This window comes from Mustela erminea, chromosome 12, assembly GCF_009829155.1.
Source record: "Mustela erminea isolate mMusErm1 chromosome 12, mMusErm1.Pri, whole genome shotgun sequence".
NCBI classification, from domain to species: Eukaryota; Metazoa; Chordata; class Mammalia; order Carnivora; family Mustelidae; genus Mustela; species Mustela erminea.
This window is the reverse complement of record NC_045625.1, coordinates 26447714-26466540: the sequence shown is the minus strand read 5'-3', so window position 1 is coordinate 26466540 and position 18827 is coordinate 26447714. Positions and strand designations below refer to the sequence as shown.

General features: G+C 37.6%; 1 protein-coding gene across 2 annotated transcripts in view; it reads left to right on the top strand.

The window, feature by feature from the left end:
* The window catches only part of SLC44A1 (solute carrier family 44 member 1), a 197330-nt gene that overhangs the window by 153798 nt on the left and 24705 nt on the right, over positions 1 to 18827 (top strand). Inside the window, exon 16 of one of the 2 annotated variants that reach the window (XM_032306474.1) lies at positions 28 to 2444. The exons of the other annotated variant lie outside the window; for it this stretch is intronic. Coding sequence (XP_032162365.1) covers positions 28 to 51 — 24 coding nt within the window. The 3' untranslated portion in view covers positions 52 to 2444. Of the gene's footprint in view, positions 1 to 27; positions 2445 to 18827 lie in introns of those variants that run through there. 2 annotated transcript variants of the gene reach the window in all.

Below are 18827 nucleotides of genomic sequence, written 5' to 3'. Positions count from 1 at the left end.
TCTACTCTGTATGACTTTGTTTTCTAGGCTTCGGGAGCAAGTTCTGCTTGAACCTAGCCGACCGTTACGGAACCCATTGACATTCCAAAACAATATATACACATAACTATGTATTTGTGTGTGTGGGTGTGTGTATATATGTATATGTATGTGTGTATATATATGTATATGTATATACACACACACACATAATCAGCCAAAATCAGAGAAAAGGAACAGGGATTTAATACCTTTTTTATGCTTATTTTTGTCAAACATGTACTCCTTTCATACGGGTGGCTTTTACAAGGCAACTGCCGTCATTTAATGTTTTCAATTGTAATTGTCTTAATGGAAATGTTAAGATTCATATCTGATTAACATTTTTAATAACTTAGAGGAGATTTTAACTTTAGTTATTTAAATTAGGTAAAATGATTGTACCGAATTCTCTGTCTAAAGTTTATTCAGGGGTGATTTCCCTGATGTGTGCATAAAAATCAAGGTCTTACTTTACTGATGCATAAGTCCTAGCGGGACGAGACTAGGCATATGCTTTCAGATAAATAAGGAGATACTCCAATCAGTTTTCCCCAATCAAAGAAGCCATGTCATTTTACTTTTAGAAACATACTAGTGGACTCAATATGGGAATTTTCATAATAGCTCATGCATTTGTCAGCCAACATTAAAAAGTAACCAACTCCTCAGGTATTTGTAGTTTACCCTAAGCTTCTATAAGAGAGTAGGTTAAAAAGAAAAGGGTAGATAATCTTTCTTATGCAAACTTTGTTCTTATAGTTTGTCTTTCTTTCATTTCTTACTTTAGTAGCACCCTCCACACATTGGTGTGACTGATTTGAAGGGAAGCTGGGGCGCCCAGCAACTTTAGCCTTTAAGTTTCCGTGTATTGATTTGCAGATTAAGTAATGCTGGGAGGAATAAAAAAGGGAGAGAAACATGGAACACAAAGCATTGCAAATTCCAGTGCTTGGGCTTCTGCTCCTAAGGACCTTCAGTGGCTCCAGGCTAAGTGGCCATTTTATTCAAATACTTGCTGTAAAATCTGAAACCATACTGGCAGGTGCTCCTCTCCTCTGCAATTCATTAAATATCCAGAATTCTACAATGTTTAACTGAAGAATTGGTTATGTTTTGATCCTCAAGTGTTGAATATTCTTTTTGTTCGGGAATGGGTTTGGGGTTTTTTTGTTTCTCGTTGTTTTTCTTTTTTATTCCTGAAGCTTACCAGATATGAATGGCTAATATTCCATTGTTCTGCTTATTGTAATGGTGAATGCTTTAAGGAAAAAAAAAAGTGTAATTTGCTAAGAATAATTCATGATCTGTTTATGCGATAACTCCTTTTTGTTACGATTTTTTTAAAAAAAGCTATTTTTGTTAATGTAAAGTAAATATTTCAGAGCAGATTTTTTAAACTTATTGCACTAAATACAGGCTCTGTACAAAAAAAAAAAAAAAGCCTCAGCATTTTATCATTCCATGGAAGAAGAATCTTTTGAAAGAAAGCATTGCCTCTTATCAGAAGTAGACAGTGAGTTAGACCGGTATTATGGAAATGCATACAATTAATGTCACTAGGGCTTAATAAGCAGCGGTTTGCTCATGTGCTTGCTTTCAAAGGGTTAGACCTTTAAATTGCTGCAAAAGGTAAATTGTATTTTTTCTTTTTTCTTTTTTTTTTTTTTTTTAGTATCCGTGTTCTTTACTCTAGCTAGGCTAAAATTTGCTAAATGCCTTGGTTTCTTTTCAAAGCTCATGTAATATTTCTGATTTTTCAGAATATTTGCAATAAGAGTCTGGATTAAAAAAAAAAAAACAACAACAACAAAACAAAACACACACAGTTAAGAGCTCTTATCTTGGCAAGACCTGGGAAACCTGAGAATAGCTATTTTGAAACAATAATCCTCCAGAAGTTAACATCTAACATCGCCAGACAGTATCATTGTACTCTTTTTGTATCCTCTGAAATGGAATAAATATAATTGTGTAACTAACAATTATCCAAATAGATGAGAGAGCAAATCATGTAAGAAAATTCAGAATACCTTCTGTTTCATAGCCACACAGATTTTGGACATTAAGAGACATTGGGAACTAAATTTAGGATTGGAAAAAGTTTGCAAGATGAGTATCAGAACAGAAGACATTCTAGGAGCTAGCTGTTTTAGGAGATGTCCCTCCAAAGTGACCTGATGGAAGTCTTGAATTTTGGAAATTAGGTTCTACTCACTTGGACATCCCAGCATCATGGACTCTCGCTGCTCCCCTGTTCATTTGCTCGCAATCTCAGCTATTTGGAAACCACCAGGAATGCTTTCTAATTATCATTTGCAACTAGAACTGTAATCAGAAAGAAATTTTGTATTTTTGTATAACTTGATCGTGTGCCATTTTATATAACAGGTCCTGTTTTACAAATAAATTTTGTTTTACTAACATTGTGTTTAGAAATTATGATCTATGTGTAACCATGTCATTTGAGTTCCAAATTAATTACTAGGCTGTGTTCCTTAAGTAAATGTGTGTGCCACATAGGTAGATATATGCTTCTCTGCATATATGTGTTACCCAGGCACATACAGAGAGATATTTAATGTAGAGAATATCACTCTCATATGAGCTTCATTCCTTGATACATTTTATAAAGCCTCACAGAGGCTTTTTAGCAATATTTCAATGTTTTGGGGTTATGTTTGGATATTCCTGCTGCCTCTTTCATTCATCGCGAGTCATTCTTCAGCTAGCTCTGGGCTGCCTTACTGCTATTCAATGCTCACTGCCTCCATCTTCTGCCCAAGTGAGAAGAATAGATGAAGAACAAAAATTATCTGTGATATGTGGTGACCTGAATAATTTTAGAAGCCATTGACTCTGTGTTGTGGTCTGTGTCTTTTTCTGTGGTGGATCTTCAAAGTCGTGTTCAGTACCAACATATCCAGAGTACAGTTAAGGTCCTCCAGTGTAAGTGGTGATCGTGGGGACCCAAGCATCACTGTGGGTTCTGCCATCAGCAAAAGGCTCTGGTACCTGATTTAGACTTTGCAGGCTCCCGCCTCAAGAGGTAGTGCTGCAGTCATATAAAGTGGAAAGGAAAAGGTCATATTTCAGTATAAATCCAAGAAACCCATCTTCTAGGGGAGGCTTAACCAGTACGTTAGGTAAACATTAGTAATTTCGCTAGGGCGTTGAGATTATATAATCCTTGCATAGATGAGCAGAGCTCAAAGCAGGTTGTTCCTTTAAACCATTTAATGCAATGCTTAATGTTTAGGATTAGAGCTTTTATCCTATCCTATAGCATGATTAAGTCCTATGTTACCGCAATTTAAGTAGCTTAACTGTGTGCTGGTCCCCAAACTTTTTCTGTAATGGTTGGAGAAGAGGTACTCACTGGGTCTCTTTTAAAATTATGCTGGAAATAATTTTTTTTTTCCTTTGTAGAGATGTTCCCTTACTCTTCCATTTTTTTTTTTTTTTTTTAAGCAAAGAACATTAAGCTGCCAATTGCCAGTACCATTGACCTTGGTATCTGCCAAGGACCCTTGTCTTTCCAGGGCAGTTTCAGGACTTCATCCCAGTAGGGAGTAGTGAAGAGATGACTCCTTCCTTTATCCTGATGCTGACCTGCTGCTTTATACCAGAGTAATGCTTCTACCACCAGAACTACGGGCACCGAATTATCAGGGCATATCCGTGCCCCCCAAATTTCAACCATTTCCACCATGCGCCAGTACTAGCTAATAAAGGCCATTTCAGGAGATCTTCCCCCACCCCTAAACCACCGCAACAACAAAATAGGACTGTAGGGTCAGTCCCAAAACCAGAGCTGCCAATTATGGTGACCTAAGCATTTTATTTTGTCTTTGGTCAGTAACCTTCTCATTTATATTTCTGGAGTTTCCAGTAGCCTTAACGTAGCCTACGAGACGTTACCTTCAGAAAAGTCTTTAAGCTTTCACCTTTCAATAAGTTCTCTACTGCTTTTTTATTGCTACTTAAAAAAAAAAAAAAAATCCTGAGAGTCTGGAGGCTTATAAATGCACCTGCCAGAGTTAATTTCTGTATTCTTTTCATATATTCCATCTGACAGATAGGAGTGCACTATAAGGGCTTGCCTAGAGTTGTTAAGACGTGGTCTGTGAATATATATTGGAAAATTGCAGGTTCATAAGTAAATACACATAAAGCAGAGATTTGTGTATTATAAATTCACAGCATAGACTGCCTTTTGCTTTAAATGCATATTCATGTATCTTTGTGTACTCAGGATGCATATTAGCCCTTTTGAAAAGTAGGCACTGTTCAGATACAGTGGCTGTTTTTGAAATTAGCTCATTTTTGATTAGCGGCACATAGCCTAAATTTTGAAAGCAGGACACTTGAATGTGCCAAGAGAAAAATCTAATGCTTGTAACAAACTTCAGAAAACAAAACAAAAAACTATGTTGTATACACTTGCCAGTTTAAAACAGCACACTTGCCCCATTCAGATTTCATAAACGTGAGCCAAATTCTTACTCTCCACATTTTAAGAGAAAACTTTAATCTAAGATTCAAACTTTTAAAACAACTTTCTTATAGAAGGCTTCAATGCAAAGTTTTTAAATTTGAGAATTTCTATGGAAAACCTTTCTATAGAAATACTATAGTGCTTTCTTTCCCATCTTCAGGATTTTTATATGCATAAAAAATGGCAAATGGTGTTTCAGTATTGCATAAACAATGATCACTTTTGTAAATGACATGGAAAGGATTTAAGTTTGATATTTTCTAAAGGAACTCAATAGTAAATTTGTGGAAAAGATATGAAATTATTAGGAACCAAAATATTAGGCAATTTTATTCCATTTTGATACTCAAGTTTTACAACTAAAATGATTTCCTGAGGAATAAATACTCCAGGCCAGGGTACTCGGAATAATGAAGCTTTTAGGTTACTCAAGGTCAAGTCAAGATCTAGCTGAATATGAAATCACTGTAATTCCCAAATGTTTCAAGAATTTCTGTTTTACTTGCTAAGACCTGAATTTAATATTTAATATTAAGCAGGTTCTTAATCTTTTGAGAGAACTATGGGCCCCTTTGAGAAGCTTATGAAAGTAATGGACTTTCTCTCAAAAGCACATAGTACATTTATGAACATTTGAAATGGTAATAGAATTTCAGGACCCTCTATCTGCCAGCCTCCAACCCACCATCCCCTTAAGGCCTAACACACACAAATCAAAGGCTGCCCTAAAGTTGGTTTGATAACATGTTTTGAAATAAAGTAGTGATTGGGCCTCCACTAAAAATACTTATAATATGGTACTTACCTACTTATAACTTGGAATTATTTGTATAACCTGAAGACTTTGATTTAGTACTAACTTTGGAAACCGAAACCACACTAATCTGAAAGGAGTAAGAAAATGGTCAACACTGAATCTTCAAGAGTAAGATTTCATTCCTTGGAGGTGTGATGGGATGTGTTGGGGGGGGATTTTGGCAAGCTACCCAGTTTTTTGCAGTGGGCAAAAAAATCCAAGAATCTTATAATTATCCATCAACCAAAGCACTGGATTCTTTTTTGCTTCTCAAATACGACAAATGCTATCAGTAGATCACTGTCCAAAAATACGTCATCAGTCATTGTGGCCAGTAACAGTTGAAGATGACGAGAAATTAGCAAACTCGGTGTAGTTTACAGTTGACAATATTTTAGTGGAAAGTTGGAGGAGCAGATGCTGGTGGGTGGGAGGAAGGGAATTCAAACGTTGTTTTTCTTCCTAGTTACATCAAGGAGGTGTTTCTTTGTTTTGACTGTTTTTGAGACTTTGGCCACTCTGCCAACGAGACTGTGCCTCCACTCCCCTGCATCCATCCCTGCTTCTTTAGGGAAGCATGTGGGTTTCTTCACATCTCAACCCTACTATTAGGTAAGCGTGCTGCATCTACATGGAGGGCCCTCAGGACCCTTAAAAAAAGAGCAGGCAGAAATCCTTAAAGAGTTTGAAGTTCTTTTAAGATTTGATTCCAGTGAGTCATGATTTGTAGTCAGACATCAAACCCTTACCTACATTTTCAAGCTGAAGGAACCAGTGGGAATCTCATAACTGGCTGGACAAGAAAGGAGAGTCAGCTCCCTCCCCCACCCCGCACCTCCAGAAGAGCTTTAATGAACCTTCTACAGTAGCAAATGGAGAGACCGTGGGTGGAAATTCCTATAACAGGTGAAAAAGGGCCTAAGTCCACTGTAAGTATCTGCATTTGACATTCCTTTTGTTGTAGACATGTATGACTTAGAATGTTCTGATCCTCCCATCTGAATCTGATCTACCCTTCCCATCCGATTGGAATGTAGTTTGAGTTAGGTATTTTTTTCAGGAATTTGTGTTAAATCATTCTGTGTAAGTAAAATTAAGGACTGAAAAGAAGACTTGAATAAATGGGCATGGAACTGAGAGGAAGCTCCAGCCAGCATCCCACGGACCATTCTACCTGCCACTAGAAAATGTGAGCACTCTCTATTTACCATGTTGATCACCAGGCCAGGATTCATAAATTGTGTTAGATACCTCACAGGAATGAGACAATAATAAGACAGTGTCAGGGGCTGATGATTTGAGACAGAGACTCTTAAGTAAATTTTCTCCATCATCTGGGTTCCTTCCAGTAGTAGTGTGTGCTCAGAAGTTCTTTTTGGCTCCTCTTGTTTCTGTGCTGGTTTTGAGTTTCGGAGACTTAGCACAGGGAAAGTTACCTTTCTTCTATGCTGCCTTAGTGCTACAAGATTATATTGTGTTGCTGAGGTTTTCTGACTTCTTCCTTCCTATAAAAGGGTAATAGGGGCTCCATAATGAAAAGAAGTTTCAATGGTATTGTCTCAGAATATTCTTGACCACTGAATGCACTTCAAACAGGTCTTGTACCCAATGAAATAAGTTTAGTGGGCTGTTAGCTGATCTGATTATAGGAGGAAAAACATTACAACCAACCAACCAAAAAGTAGGGAGAAAAGTATGGAGGGCACCTAACAAAATTACAGGGGCTCTGGAAAAACAACCAAAGACAAAAGCATATCTTCTGCAGACCAAAGGTCCAACTTTTAAGTACTTGCTGGCTCAGCCTATCTGAACTTTGGGAGTATAGAGTAGAAGTCCTAGAATAGGCAGCTGAGCTTTAAGATGAGTCAGTGCAATAGGGACCTGCTCTTGATCTCTCAGGCTCTGAGGCTTATATCCAGTGTCCGGCCCAGCCCAGGGTATGGATGGGGTGATAGGAATAGAAAACACGCATCAGTGTGTCTTGATCACTCACTGTTGTGTGATCCAGCATGAGAAATATGTTGTGGTGCCACATATTTCTTAACCTGATGCCTTTTTGTCTTTGTCATTTTCTTTTGCCATTTGCATCCTATTTCATAGTGTCAAAATGGATTCTTGTATCATGTCCTGTCTGTCCATTATGAACTATAGGATCAGAGTTCAGCCTTCCATGAATTCTACAGTTCGGGATCCTTTCCCTTAGGGTCATTTTGAGCTTTTCCTTATCCCAGTGTCACTACACTGTATTCAGGTGGGGGAACAAACATGTAGGTGCTTGCACATGCCCCACAGACACGGTTGTAGCCCTACTATTTGTGACTGTCATTGTTGACACAGTGCAGACTTTACAGACAGAGCATTATGCTCTCAGAGGACTTTAAAAATATGTATATTAAGCAATTAACTTTCTGGAGTTATCAAATCTTGCTGGGAAATTAACTTCCAAGAGCTCTGAATTGGATGGAATTCCATCTGGCTTCAGAGTACAATGAGCCTCTATGAAATGGAGCTTTGAAATGTTTTTCTTGTGCAGAAATATGAACTAGAAAAAAAGTGCTGATCCAATGCTAAGTTTTCTCTGTGTACTGACTCAGTTGCCAGAATTATAATGAAAACTGTATTTTAGTCTAACAAATGTATAGAATTTTTTATGTAATAAATAAAATTTTATAGGAAAGATTGTCATTGTCTACTGTGTTGGAACACTTTCCCATGTCCAGGGTGGTGATTAATAGTAGTGTAAGGGAGGAAAATAATTTTCCCCCTACCCTTCTGAATTTTTAGTTGAGACCTCTCCCCCCATAACAGAAGACAGATTAATGAGAGATAAGCCTGCAGAAGTGTATTAACATGTATACCTCATGTATACATGGGAGATACCCAGGGAAAATTGATTACCCCCCCCCAAGGTGGCTTAAAATTCAAGCTTAAATACCATCTTACTAGGGAAAGGGGAGGGGAGTGAGGTAGCTTTGTTAGGGGAGAAGAGATGATTTTTTTCTTTTTTTTTTGAGAAGAGAGGATTTTTAAGAAAGGTGAGTGGCCCCTTAGAAGAATAAAGGAGAGGTAAGACAGTTTGTGAAAAATTTTGCCTGGGTGTAGTGTTGACTTCTTGTCCACTGTGATAAATCTTTTCCCCAGTTGATGAACCTCCCAAGAACAGAGTTGATGACAGTTGAGTTCCTTTTGGAGGATCTGTCTTAAGGTAGGTCAGGAGAGTTCAGAGAAGGCCTCTTCCTGCATTTACTACTTTTCAAGTACCTACAGTTGAAAATGATCAATATACCAAAATGGCATTTTGGGAGATAGCGTGTTTTGAAATCCTACAGTCATATTTTGGGGCAGCATATCCTACTTGTCAATGGGAAGTGATCCTTGGCAACATCTTGACCATCTTGGATTAGGTCATTATGCTGCAAGGGTGCCCTAGAATTTTCCAGTTCTTCCTTTCTAGCCCCTCTCAGCATGTCCTACCATCCTTGAAGTGCACAGTATAAAAATGCTACAGACTAAAGAAGTACAAAGTTCATCCACTGCCCGACCAAGCTTGGGTCTGAGTTGCCTTGTGAATGCTAAGGTTGCAACTGAATAAGTCATTAAGTAGAATAGAAAAAAAGCCTCTTCGATCACATTTACAATGGAAAACACTTTTGTCTGGTACCGTGCCCTGCACATAACTTGAAGCCTAGATCTGTGCTGAGTTAGTGGGTTTGTGAAGCTGTGGTATGCCCTCAATTATACAGTGGCTGTGCCCCATTAAAGCTTAGAAAAATCAAGTTTGTTTAAGATGAATTGTATTTTAAATGATACTGAGGACTAAGGAAGGGGATGTTAATAAGTAGAAGATCTTTTGTACTACCAATAAACCTCTCCTAATTTGTTTCATAATTTTGGACTTCGAGTAGCTGCTCTACAGACTGCTTTTCATGAGTAAACATGAATGATGCCCAGATGATAGCCCCAGATGTTTATCTATACCACCTTGCTAAAAGTTGTGATAGGACATTTGTGAGGTATCCTTAAACACTGGAAGTATTTGACATACTGAAGAATATTAGTAAGTCTAGACTGTTAATTCTTTTTTTCAGCGGTTCTGTTGCAAACTTACACAATTTCTTGTTCTATAGCTCACCTAGTGATTAAAGAACCTGTGAAAAGCTTCACATCTCCTAAAAGGTACCTAGATTTTTTTTCTCTTTGGCTGTGGAAAGTATAGTCTGTGTTCAATTTCCAATTTTAGAAAATAAAAATAAGACTTCTTTCAGGAAGAATACTGTTTGTGCACTTGAGGTTAATATGTAAGTTAGGATTGAGATTTGAGTTTCAAAGAGCTAAGTAACTCAAGCTCTTACGGGTGTTGAAAGATTCAGAAAGAAGCCAGTATGCTATGAGAATCTTTGGCCTTAGATCTCTGATCAAGTGCTGTGAAACTAATCACTGCTTCTTCATATATTTTTTAGTCATGGCATGGAGCAGTGAAAGCAAGAAGTAACTTGTGCCTTTAATTTGATATTATGCATTCACTGAAAAAAATAGAAGATGCACCTTGATTTAATTTGGGTTTTCAGAAAACACAAAGCTAAGCTATTAGACCATTTCATGGACTTAATCAGCAATTTCAATAGATGTCTTAAAGCTTTCTAGATAGTTATAAGCTCCCTGGCCAGGTATGTCAGTCTAGGGAGGCGACAGTAGAATTGCCTTCAAGGCAAAACAAAAGGGCTTTTAGTCATTCGTACTTACGATATAACTTTATTTTTGGAGACAGGATATTAGGCATTTGTGTCTGATCCAGAGTCCATCTGCCAAGAAGGATTCTCATAACTTAGAAAATAAAACAACAACAAAATTAAAATTAAAAATAAAAGGAAAATGAAAACTGAGAAAGGAAAATTAGCTGTATAAGAAACCCAAGGATGAGCATAACACTGAACTGCTAGTTTTCTGTCAGTCCTGCAAAGAGGAAGTCAAAAAAGGTACATAGTTTTACATGTCTAATAAAAGGAAGCATGGGGTTGGGGGTTGGGGGAGGAAGCATTGAATAGAACTTTAATAGGAGTAACGAGTCAGGTATTAAAAATGAGTAATATTTAATGACTTGTAATATCTATAATCAATGGAAAAGGGATAAAACAGTATTGACAGCCTGATCTCATTTATGTAAGTCAATTTTTATACATTTTTAAATGACTGATGGTATAGTAGATGCAATTCTGTAAGCACTGGTAGTTAATCAGTTAATTGAAAAATTTGGTTAATGAAGAGAATCATTATTGAAAAAATTTTTGAATACAAGTAAATATTGGCTAATCTTTTACATAGGTATAGTTCTTTTTTATGACTGACTCCTCTGAAGTTGTCTGCTGTCTTTTTTTTGCACTAACCGCACCAATAATGTAACCACCTAAAAATGTGATAAGTGAAATATTGGATTTTAAAAGTAGATCAGGAGTTTAGACACGCTTATGAAGCCAGCTGTGTATGGACTCCCAGATTTTTATAATTTCTTTCCATTGTTTAGAATTCTCACACACACATAATTCGAGAGTAATATTTTTAGTATCTTTAGCTTTCAACTTAGTTTTCTTTGCAATTGCTCTCTTTATACACATTGTTTTTATCAGTATGTGTGATATAAATAATCCTACCATTAGAATAAACAGTGCACCTGACATAACATGTTGGAATAAACACACCTGACTCTTGCTAAGCATAGTCCACTGATGTTGAGAACGAAGTACACTTGCCCCCAGGAACATTCAGCCTGCTATGACATCAACCAGTACCTTCCACGGGGGAGTACAGAAATGTCAGTTAATCTGGCAAGATGGTAAAGTGGAAGTCAGCTAAGAAAGCCACCCTTTTTACATCAAAATGATTATTATGGTTAATCTCTACATTACGGGAGTGTGGGTAATTTAATTTTTTCTTTACTTATCTGTATGTTTAAAATATTCCTCTCTAGTTTCTTACTCTGAACAACATAGTCACATTAAAAAGCAAATAGCTAGGTCAGTATATTAAAATGATAGTAACTAAACCCATATGGTAATATATCTAATGGAGTAGAAGAGATAGTTCCCAAAACAAATTATATTTTTATAAGAATTTAATAAAAGCTAAGGCTATACCTCAAATGAATAAGGAAAGAAAGAGTTCATTTAATAAACGGTGTTTAGGACAATTGATTTTCAGTTTGAAAACAAATCCAAGTCAAATCCAAATGGATTAAGGATTTTTTTTTTAATTAGATGAGGGAAAGATCAGGGGAAGGAGTGGGAGGGACTTAATAAATTTAGAAGGATTAGGTTAAAAAAAAAAAAGCATAGACTGCTGGGAGTTGGTGAGATCCATGTCTCACATTTTGTGGAAAATGTAATGAGTGAGGCCCGCTTCCGATGCATTTACTAAACAGTGTGCTGGGTGTGTTCACTTTAATTCAATAAGCATTTCCTGAGACCTCCTCTGGTCGGTCAGATTTCTAATGTGGGAACTCATTGGTAAATATTGACTCCCTGATCTTAAGGAGCTCACAGCCTAGTGAGGCAGGTAGACAGCAGTGAGGTTAGGATGAGAACAGGTGCTTTGGGAGCACCTAGGGAGGTTCTGGGGTCATTAGGAGAAGCTACCTTGAGCTGAGACTTGAAGGATGAGCAGGAATTAATTAGCGCGATGAGATAAGGGAGATACTGGGAGGGGAGAAGATTCTACTCAGAAGAATAGCAGCGATCATACAGCAACATGTCCTAAGCCGAGAACTTGTGGATATGACGCAAGAGGTGACAGTGACCCTGGAGAGGATGCAGGCGTCTTGCCTATACATTCATGCCTGAGCCAAGAGCTGTCAGGAGCCTAGGACAGGAAGAGGGAGACCTGGGAGTGAGAAGGAAGGGGAAGAGGAATATTCCAGGGGGAACTCTAGCAGGCCTGGTGACCAACTAGATCTGGGGGAGAAGGAAAACAAAATCGTGGAGCTCTACACTCAGAGTGGTGCATGTCACTTCTGCATTTAAAAAGATAGGGGCTTGTACTGGACGGTCAAGTTCATCCAGGCTCTGCTTCTCTACTTCACCGGATATCAGAAAAATTTACCTTTCCTTCTTAATGCTCTCTGATGTAAAAGTTCTGTAATGATAAGAAGGAGTCAGTTGTAGAAAAGTTTGAGGGTCTGAAAATTCTCTGTACCAACAAGATATTTATTTTTTCACTCCGTGGTGAATGAAATCCACCCGACTCCTGGTTTCAGTTAAGAGATCCCAACCTAGCAATGGCTGTGCAGTCGTCGTAACTGCAGGCAAAGTCTGTCTCAATGGCTGTGACTCTGTTCTACTAATTGTTACCTTAATCACCTGTGCACTTCTACACTAACAAGAAATAATGCAATATATTTGGTGTATTTGTATGTTTACATATTCATGTTCTGCTTTTCTCCAAAAAGGCATATATAAATTAAGATTATTGAAAACAGAAAAGCAGGGGTGTCTAGTTGGCCCAATCAGTGGAGCATGCAACTCTTGATCTTGGGGTCATGTGTTTGAGCCCTATGTTGGGTGTAGAGATTATAAATAAGCAAACTCTAAAAAAAATTAGAAAAGCAAAGGATAAGCAAGAAGAAACAAACATGCTAGATTCTAGGACTAATTGTTACCACATAGTAAGGCATTAATATTTTGAGCTTCCTGGCAACCTGAACGAAAAGAGAACACCAAGATTTATAGAATATCATTCTTTGATGGAAGTAAGTATATGCATTATTCAGGTGACTGTGAAAGCAAAATTAATCTGCATGACTGTCAGATTGGGGTTTGGAGGTGCTGAGCTGATTAAGTCCCAGCATGTAACTTCCTGAGTCTTTGAATGTGTGACTTTATTCTTATCCAGATCTTCCTCTATTAGGACTTACAATATACATTCTTAAGTACTAATAAAATAGAAGTCTTTGTTTATTCACCAAGTCCTATATTAGCTAAGGATACGGAAATGAAAGATCCAGTCTTTGCTTTCCAAGGTCTCACAGTGTTCAGGAAGGCAGAGAGGGTGAGGAGATGGTTGTAATGTAGTGTGCCAGACGCTGATGGAATTCACTCAGGAGCAGCATGGAGACTACTTGAAGGTGGGAAGGGCAGGGAGATGGGATGTGGTAAGGGAAAGAAACCTTTTGCAAAAGTGTCACTGCTCCAAACTGAGGGGACAGTGTATGTAAAGAAATGACATGTCTGTGAATCTGTCCCAGAGAATAGGTGTGGGGACATGAAATCAGAGAACTCAAGAGAAATCAGATCTTGAGGGTCCTGTGTGCCAGGCTCAAGGACTTGATTTGATGCTGAAGAAGATGGGAACTCGCTGAAGGGTTTTAAGCAAGAGAGTGCTTGGTGATTTGAGCATTTTAGGGGGAAAAATCACTGTGGTAACAGTGGGGGAATGTACCCAACCTGATAAGGAGTGTTTATGAAAACCACATAGCTAGTACACTCAGAGGTGAAAGACTCAAAGTTTTACCCCTAAGATCACTTATAAGACAAGCATACCTACTCTTGCCATTTCTCTTCAACATTATACCGAACATTCCAGCCAGGGTAATTCAGTAGGGGGGGAAAAAAAGGGAAAAAGACATCCAGTTTAGAAAGAAAGAAAGTTTTCTCTCTTCCCATATGACACAATCTTCTATATAGAAAATCGGAGTGAGTTCATACACACACAATTAGATTTAAATAAATTAAGCATTGTTTGTGGGATAGAAGATCAACACATTAAAAATCAGTGTTATTTCCTTTTTTTTTTTAAGATTCCATTTATTTTATTTAACAGAGATCACAAGTAGGCAGAGAGGCAGGCTCCCCACCGAGCAGAGAGCCCGACAAGAGGCTCGATCCCAGGACCCCAAGATCACGACCCAAGCTGAAGGCAGAGGCCTCAATCCACTGAGACACCCAGGTGCCCCCAAAATCAGTTTTATTTCTATCTAAAGTTTTATTCCTTTCACATAAAAATCAGTTTTATTTTTAATCTAAAAAAGAAATGAAGAAAACAATCCCATTCACAATAGCATCAAGAAGAATAAAATCCTGAGAAGTAAATTTAACAGAGGCAGTGCAAGATGTTTACATTAAAAACTATAAAATACCATTGAAAGAAATGAAAAGAAGATATAAGAAAATGGGGAGACATCAGTGTTCATGGGTTGGAAGAGTTTTTTATTTACTTATTCTTTTAAGTAGGCCCCATGCCCAATGTGGGGCTTAAACTTACAACCTTAAGATCAAGAGTCAGATGCTCTACTAACGGCGCCAGCCAGGCACCCCTGGAATAGTTAATATTGTTAGGATGATAATACTATCCAAAGTGATGGACAGATTCAAAGCAATCCTTATCAAAATCCCGAAAGCTTTTTTTTTGGGGGGGGCAGAAATGTTGATTCAAAAATTCATATGGAATTTTGCAAGCTACTCCATTTTGCCAAAACAATCTTGAAAAAAAAAAAAGTTGGAGAACTACCACTTTCTGATTTCAAAACTTACTCTAAAGTTACAGTAATCAAAACAACGTTGTACTAACACACGGATAGAAATGGAGATAGATGGAACAGGATTGAAAGCATCAAAATAAAAGCATGTGTCTATTGTCAACTATTTCTCAGCAAATTTGCCAAGACTATTCAGTGAGGAAATTTATCATTTCCTTATCATTTTCAGTAAATGATGATTGCACAACTCAATATCTACATACAAAAAAAAAAAAAGAGAGAGAGAGAAAAAGAAATTGGACCCTTACCTCACATCATATACAAAAATTTAACTCAAAATGAATCAAAGACTCATATAAGAGTTAAAACTGTAAATCCCTTATAAGAAAACAGGGGCAAATTTTCATGACCTTGGATCTGACGATGGTTTCTTGGATATGACACCAAAACACAGGCAACAGAAGAAAAATAGGTAAATTGGCTTCATCCAAATTAAAAACTTTTGGCTTCATGGGATACTATATTTAAAAGTATGCCAAGGCACCCCACATAACTGGAGGAAATAATTGCAAATCATATATACCTGATAAGGGTTTAGTATCCAGAATAGTTAAAGAACTCTTAATATTCAACAACAGAAAGAAAACCCAATTTAAAAAAATGAGCAATGCAGGGGCATCTGGGTGGCTCAGTGGGTTAAGCCACTGCCTTTGGCTCAGGTCATGATCCCAGGGTCCTGGGTTCAAGCCCCGCATCGGGCTCTCTGCTTGACAGGGAGCCTGCTTCCCTTCCTCTCTCTCTGCCTGCCTCTCTGCCTACTTGTGATCTCTGTCTGTCAAATAAATAAATAAAATCTTAAAAAAAAAAAAAGCAATGCAGTTGAATAGGCATTTCTCTAAAGAAGATTTTCTTAATGGCCATGAAATACCTGAAAAGGTGCTCAGTATTATTAAATATTATTAGAGAAATGCAAATCAAAACCACAGTGAGCAATGAGCTATAACTTCATATCCACTAGGATGACTACAACCAGACAACCAATAGCAAGCATGGATGAGAATGTGCAGAAATTGGAACCCTCGTATGTTACTGATGGGAATGCAAAATGATGCAGACCCGATAGAAAATAATTTGGCAGTTTCTCAGTACATGCTCAAGCATAGAATTACTACATGACCCAGGAATTCCTCTCCCTAGATATATACCCAAAATAATTAAAAACAGACATTGAAACAAAAACTTTATGCAAATGTTCATCAAAGCACGATTCACAACCAAAATGTGGAAATAATCCAATATCCATCGACTGATGAATGGAGAAACAAAATGTGTTACACCCATACAGTGGAACATTATCCAGTAGGAAAAAGGAGTTAGGTACTGATGCAGGTACTGATGCAATATGGATGAAACTTGAAACCATTATGCTAAACAAAAAAGGCCATATAATGCATGAATATCTGTATATAGAAATATCCAAAATAGGCAAATCCACAGAGACAGGAAACAGATTTAATGGTTTTCAAGGCCTAGGGGAAGGTGGGGGAAGGGGTTGCTCCTTCGTGGGTATGAGGTTTTCTTTTGGAATGTTGAAAATGTTCCGGATTATATAGTGGTGATGATTGCACAACTTTCTGAATGTACAAATGCCATCGAATTATGCACTTTAAAATTAATAAAATGAAACATTATTATGTTTATTTTACCACATTTAAGAAAAAAGCTAATGACACTGGTAGATATTATTTAACTTTATTTTGAAATTTTAGAACTTACAGAAAAATTGGAAGAATGGTACAAAGAATTCTTATATACCTCACACTCTGATTCCCCAAATGTTAGCATTTTGTCATATTTGCTTTTTTGTTTTCTGTCCCTCTCACTCTCTCTGTTGCTCTCTATTTGTCTGTCTCTTTATTTCTGACTCTGTGTGTGTGTGTGTGTGTGTGTGTATTCTATAAACTATTTAGATTTTTACAGTTGTCCCAGGGATGGCCTTTATGGAAAAATATTCTGATCAAGAATCCAATTTAGGATCACACATTGCATTTAGTTCCATGTATCTTTTTTTTCCTCTCTCTTCAGATTTTATTTATTTATTTGAGAGAGAAAAAGAACATGAGGAGGGGAGGGTCAGAGGGAGAAGCAGACTCCCTGTTGAGCAGGAAGCCGGATGTGGGACTCAATCCTGTCACTCCAGGATCATGACCTGAGCCGAAGGCAGTCGCTTAATCAACTGAGCCACCCAGACGCCCTGGTTCCATGTGTCTTTAATGTCCTTTAATTTAGAACAATTCCTCAGTCTGTCACTTAGGACCTTGTTATTTTTTTAAGAGTCAGGCCATTTATTTTATAAACTGTCCTTCGATTTGGGTTTAAGGTTCCTCATGATTAGATTAAGTTATGCATTATTGGCAGAGATACCCAGAAATCATGTTGTGTTCTTAGTGCCTCATATCAGGAGACACATAATGTCTGTCTGATATTGGTGACATTAGCTTCGATCTTTTGGTTAAGGTGGATCTTCCTCGTTTCTCCACTATGAATTTGCTATTTCTCCCTTGTAATTAATAAGTATCTTGTGAGGAAACATTTTGAGACTATGTAAAGATCCTGTTTCTCACCAACCTTTCACCTACTGGCCTTAGCATCTATTCATGATTCTTCTTTGAAACGACGACTACTGTGGGTTTTACCTAATGGTGATTTTCTAATACCATCATTCCTTCTACATTTAAGAGTTGGTGTTCCACTATAAAGAAGAACTTTATCTTCTTTCCCACTTATTTATTCATTGGATAAATATCAAAGTATGGATTTTTTTTTCTATCATTATCTTTATACCCCAGTGGTCTCACATTTCACCCATAGGAGCACATCCATACTAGCTTCTGTATCCTTTTGACCTGTCTCTATGAGCCTTTGAGTACTTCCCTGTTTACTGACACAAACCAGATATTCCAGGCTCATCTTAGCCTTGCCCCGTCTCAGCTCTGTAATCACTAATGTCTTAAAGGAACCCTTGTTCCTTTTTAATGGAAATTGGTATTTAGAAACCAAGATCTGGGCACTAGAAGTACTCATCGTGGTAGCTTTTTTTGAAAATACAGAAAACTGACTTTCCACCTAATGGTACTACCTAACGCTACTATCTAATGCTTTTTTTTGTTGTTGTTTTATTGGAAAGGCAGTACAAAAGTACTGAAAATATTCTACCTTGTGCCAATTCTATTTCTATTTTGTACACATTATTTCTGGTTCTACAGAGGAATGAACATGCACATATATATATAGTTATAATACACATATATAGTTACAGTTATATATATAGCTATAATTATACATACAAAGTTGCAACCATGTGTCATATCCCTTTGTCTTCCTTTTTTCACTTATATTAAATCCTGATCCTAAATATGTTGTCATGTTGCTGCAAGAGCTCACTCCCTGTCCTTTCAAATGGCTACCCAGAGTTCCACTGAGCAACTGTGCCCTGTACACTAAGTTCTTCCTTCTCCAGTGTGGGCGGGTAGTGGCTTTTAGCTTTCAGCTGTTCTGAGATGGTTCTGCAAATCTAGCATCTATGTTTTTTCTTCAGTAGTGCTTGTTCTTCTGGATAAATTCCCAGAAGTCAAAAAAGATTTTTTTTTAAAAAGTATAACACAATTTCTTCAACCTTTAATCTTTCACATTTCTTTCTCCTTCAAGGATGCCTGGAGCTCCAACAGTGCATTGGAGTTTCACTGGTTGTCATCACAGTTGTAAAGCAAGGAGTGCCTGCCAGGTGCCCGATTCTGTGCTGTAGGGTTTGGAGATACGTACTTGTGCACACATGTAAATGCATTTGACTCCTCGCAACAAATGTGCAAAGTGGGTCTCATCTGAGGAAACTGAGAGGCCAAGAGGTTAAGGAGGTTTTTCTAGTGGCAAATGGCAGATGCAGGATTCATTCAACCTGAGGTCTTTTTTACTCCAAAGTCCTTTGAACTTGGTTTGCCACACTAAAGCACTCCACACCGCCAAGATGTTTGTTGGGCTGCCACACCTGCTCT